Genomic DNA, 4,783 nt, shown 5'->3' with positions numbered 1-4,783 from the left:
ATGCACTCCTGCCCCCTGAGCTGTCTCCCTATGCATAAGCAGCCCTTCTTTCTCCCATGATTGTTCTCTCCAAGGAGAGTATCTGTCTCAGGTACATGTTCAATTCATATGCCTGTGTAAAAAGCTGGTTTTAACTGATACTGAAAAATTTGATCCTTGCTTTCCTGTGGCCCATTTCTAAGACATGTTCCAACATGTTGTTGAGGTTTTTCCTTGACGCTGTTGGAATTTTTATTATCTTGGTAATTCCCCCAGCCTTGCACCTGTCTTCCAGGCGGTTAAGCACAGTCCCAGAGAGGAGGAGATACTGAAGAACTATCTTGTCTCCTTTGGGAGATAATGATTGTAAATTTGACTTTCAGCTAAACTAATTTACACATTCATATCAAAGTGGAGGTTGGAGCATGCCCAGGCCTATTTCTGTTTCCAGCTTCACCTGAGGGAAGCATAGATGAGTTACTTTTAATTCAGTGCTTCAGTTTTTGGCAGCTCCGAATTAGAGCGTGATCCAGAAGGCGTTAAGAATCTCATCAAGGGTATGTTGCATTTGCTTAAGGAGCTCTGTTATATGTGTCATTTTTACTTCTGCTGGCTGCTTGTTTGTAAATGCTAAAGAGAATTTTCTGCTTTAGAATATAATTTATGAATTCTTTTCCTTGTAGTTTTATCAACAGACTGCCATTTCGTCACCGCCAAAATGACATCGCTTTCCACCTCTGCCCAGTGTTCAACATCTGACAGTGCTTGTAGGATCTCTCCAGAACAAATTACTCAGGTAAATTATTTTTAGGCATTCCTATTTTTCTTAAAAATTTCTAAAAATTGAATTGAGGCATGTAGCTAACTTTACAGACTGTATGTAGGATTTTATACAGAGCAGAAATGGTTATTTTTTAAAATGCCATATTATAGAAAGATAAGCAGTATCATTGTTCGTAAATTTGAATTGATCATTGACTAAATAAAATTTTGGAGATTATAGATTGCCTAAAAGTATACATCTTGAAAACTAATGTGCTTTTGAGTGGGAAAGGCTAGTGGAGAATTTGGGGCTAGGTTAAATAAGTTTGTTTTCTGTCTTCTTGGTGGTGGTGTAATCAGTTTGTTTTCTTTATATAACAAATGTATTATTATAAAAAATTCAAGCTTTATAATGTATCGATCTTTAAAATATTATCTATAAAGATTCCTTTAACCATCTCTTCCCTTTCCTCCCTCAAAGTCTTTCCATATATTTCCTCTAACATTTGTGTGTATATATATACTTATAAAAATATGTAATTTTATTTTGTGTATTTTGTAAACATTTCACAATATGTAGGATTCTATATCTTAATGGATGATAAAGGTGGAATTTGGATTTGGACAGAAAAAGTGGCTTATAATGAATAGTTTTGACATAACTGGCCACTCCATACCTCTCAAACTTTGTACAAAAACAAACTCCAGATAAATTAAACACTGACCAGCCAAAATACCTTAAATCTGGCCCTTATACTTGTCAATACATTACCTTTAATGAATTCCTTCTGCTCCCTATGTATGGCTTCCTTTTAGCATTTATTTTAGGGCAGGCCAAAAAAAAAAACCCAGTTGCCGTAGAGTTGATTCTGATTCATAGTGATCCCCATGTGTGTCAGAGTAGAACTGTGCTTCATTGAATGTTAGTAGCTGATTTTTTTCAAAGTAGATCACCAGGCTTTCTTTGGGTGTTCCTCTGGGTGAACTTGAGCCTCCTCTTACCGTTTGGTTAGCAGCTGAGCACGTAATCATTTTCACCATTGTGGGCCAGGGCAGGTCTAGTGGTAATGAGTTCTGTCCGCTTTTAGTTATTTGGGAATGTCTTAATTTTGACCTTATTCTTGAAGGACAGTTTTGCCAGATCTAGTATTCTTGGTTAATAGTTTCTTTTCTCCCTAGCACTTTAAATATGTTATCCCACTGCCTCTCTGCCTCCATGGTTTCTAAAAACATAAAGATTTAAATATATAAAATGAAGTTATTAAAAAATAGTAAAAGAAAATTTAGAAATTATTTGTAAAACCTTAGAATGACAGAGGCCTTACACGTGATAAAACCAGAGTGGTTGTAAGAGGAGAGAGGTGAATATGACTATTATTATTTTTAATTATGTGGCTAAACAGAACATTGTTGAATTTTAATTTGTTCTATAAAAATATAGTTTTTTATTTTTATTTTATTTCAGGTAAATATTTTAGGTAAAAGAAGTTAGGTATTAAAAGGCAAGTGACATTAGTCCCTGTGTTACTTAGGAACTGAATTAACTGAATTCATAAATATATGATACATTTAAGATAGGTAGAATATTCATGTGTAGCAATTGCAAGATATGCCCATTCCAAGAATAATATCAGTCAAAGCACACATTGTCTTATTCTAGGCTACTCTACCCAAAAGACACATGTCTAGTGCTGTTCAAACAGTTTGAAAGCACTGAAAAGAAATTTAAGATACATGCCCTAGAAGAACTTTTTGGTTTAGGGGCTCTCTGGAAAAGAACTTTGGCATAGTTTTCCATTTTGAGATATATCCTAAATGAATTTGGGTTGACGATCCTGATTTTTTTCCCCAAAGCATTCTGGTTTTTATTTTCCCCTCCAGATTAGAATGATTTAATGAATTTCCAGATACCCAACTGCTCAATGTTTTTATTGATTTCATTGATTTAGTGAGATTACATAGGAAATGGGCAGTTTCTGCCATGAGGGAGAAAAAATTTGACTAGTATTAGAAAAATAATCTTACAATACAATATATCTCTTTGGAGACTAATATGTGCAAAATACTTCTATGTTAGAACATGAGAAACAATACATTAATAGTTGTTTTTGTGAATCCAGGAGACAGCCTAAATTAAAGAAGAAATTTTCTCTTAATTAAATATCTATATCTGATAATACCACTGGTTCTTTTTAGGGAGGGAAGATGATTAATAAAGTATACTTGAAGTAATTGTTCCACAACAGTAACTAATAGTAACCAAAACACTTACATGGTGCTTACTGTGTGTCAGGCCTTGTTCTTCACAATTTGCATATGTAAACTCATTTATTCCTGAGAGGAGGAAATTGAAGTAGGTTATTCACCCATAGTCACACAGCTTGTAAGTGGTGAGGCCAAGATTCACTCCTGGGTAGTCTGGCTTTAAACTCCGCTATCATTTGAAAATGTGATATTCTAGGAAGATAACAAGTTGTTATTTTATGCATTGGATGATTGTATGTATTAGGTGACAAGCAATCTACTCTAGGGTTTGTTTAAAAAAAAAAAAAGATTTGAGGAAGTTCTCTTGTGCTGTAGGGTTATAGAGGCAAATCTAACTGAAATGTAAATAGAAGATTTATTTTGTGTTTGTATCAGGTACGACCAAAACTGCCACTTTTGAAGATTTTGCAGGCAGCAGGTGCACAAGGTGAAACATTCACTGTTAAAGAGGTAAGTCAGCAGAGAAAATTATCAAGGGAATCAGTTGAGCTAAATGTTTTAAGAACATCTGAGAAGTAGCAGTAATGTCATTTTATATTTCAGTTGCTGATGGTACCATGAATCCTCTGTATGTGGTTTCTTTTATGTATTCTAGCTTTTTTTATGTTTAGGTCTAAGAAAGGAAGTTCTGCTCCTGAGGTACTGGAAGATCAACTTTTGTTCTGTTTTAGAAAGAGTATCGAGTTCAAGTTGACTTCATATTTCCTTTTTTTTAAAATTCAATTTTGTTGTTTTTAAGAATATACACAGCAAAACATACCAATTCAACTGTTCTCACCCTCCTTTTTTAAAAAAAAAAAAAAGAAAGAAAGAAAAAGAAAAACCTGTTGTGCTTTGGGTCAATGTTTACAGAGCAGATTGGTTTTCCGTTCAGCAATTCATACATATTTTGATTCATGACATTGATTGTAATCCCCTAATGTAACAACACTTTTCCTGCTTCCTGTTTACCATTTCCCTTTGTCCTTCTTTGCTGTCCCTTCTGGCCTTCTGAACTTTCTCCTTGGGCAGATGCTGCCCTTTTGTTGATCTAAGGAGTGCATACCTCCCTGGTGTTGTTGATCACCTTAGAGATCTGTCTGTTGCTCAACTGAACTTTGAGCCATGGGGGTGAGTTCAGTTCTAGGCTTCAAGGGTGTCTAAGGGCCTTAGTCTTGGGGGTTCCACCAGTCTCTATCAGAGCCTGGTCTCGTTTATGATTTTGAGTTTTGTTTCACATTTTTTCCCAACTCTATCCAGGATGTACTATTGTGGTCCCGTTCAGAGTGGTTAGGAGTAGTAGCTGGGTACCATCTAATTCTTCTGGTCTCAGGATCATGGAGGTTGAGGTTCACGTGGTCTGTTAGTTTTCTCTTCTTTTCTGAGTTGTTCCTCTCCATTAATGTACACTTAACTGCCCCCTAAGTTTCCTATCCAGTCTTTTGAATTGCTATTGTCAATTTAATCCCATATAAATAGACTTAAAAGAGCTCAAGACAGACATTTTTTTTTCTTTTTATTGTGATTTGGGTAAAAGTTTACAGAGCAAATTCACTTTCCATACAGCAGCTCATACACACGTTGTCTCATGACATTGACTACAATTTACCCCAATGCAATAGCTTCCCTCCCACTTCCTCCCGATAGTTACCTCTTCCCTCTGTCCATCCCTCCTTGCACTCCTGAACCCTGAGCTGTCTCCCTGTGTATAAACAGCCCTTCTTTCTCCCATGATTGTTCTCTCCAAGGAGTGTATCTACCTCAGGTAAATGTTCAACTCATATGCCTGTCTTTTGTT

At 35.7% G+C, this 4,783-nt stretch overlaps 1 protein-coding gene across 1 annotated transcript in view; it reads left to right on the top strand.

Moving 5' to 3' along the window:
- The first annotated feature begins 670 nt into the window (after positions 1 to 670).
- The window catches only part of MDM4 (MDM4 regulator of p53), a 31,034-nt gene continuing 26,921 nt past the window's right edge, over positions 671 to 4,783 (top strand). Inside the window, exons 1-2 of the mRNA XM_007956016.2 lie at positions 671 to 775; positions 3,382 to 3,456. Of these exons, the coding sequence (XP_007954207.1) occupies positions 698 to 775; positions 3,382 to 3,456 (153 nt within the window). The 5' untranslated portion in view covers positions 671 to 697. The remainder of the gene's footprint in view (positions 776 to 3,381; positions 3,457 to 4,783) is intronic.

Source organism: Orycteropus afer, unplaced genomic scaffold, assembly GCF_000298275.1.
Source record: "Orycteropus afer afer isolate SDZICR_OR568_19922 unplaced genomic scaffold, OryAfe1.0 scaffold00572, whole genome shotgun sequence".
Classification (NCBI taxonomy): Eukaryota; Metazoa; Chordata; class Mammalia; order Tubulidentata; family Orycteropodidae; genus Orycteropus; species Orycteropus afer.
The sequence above is the reverse complement of the archived record's forward strand: the minus strand, read 5'-3'. Positions and strand labels throughout refer to the sequence as shown.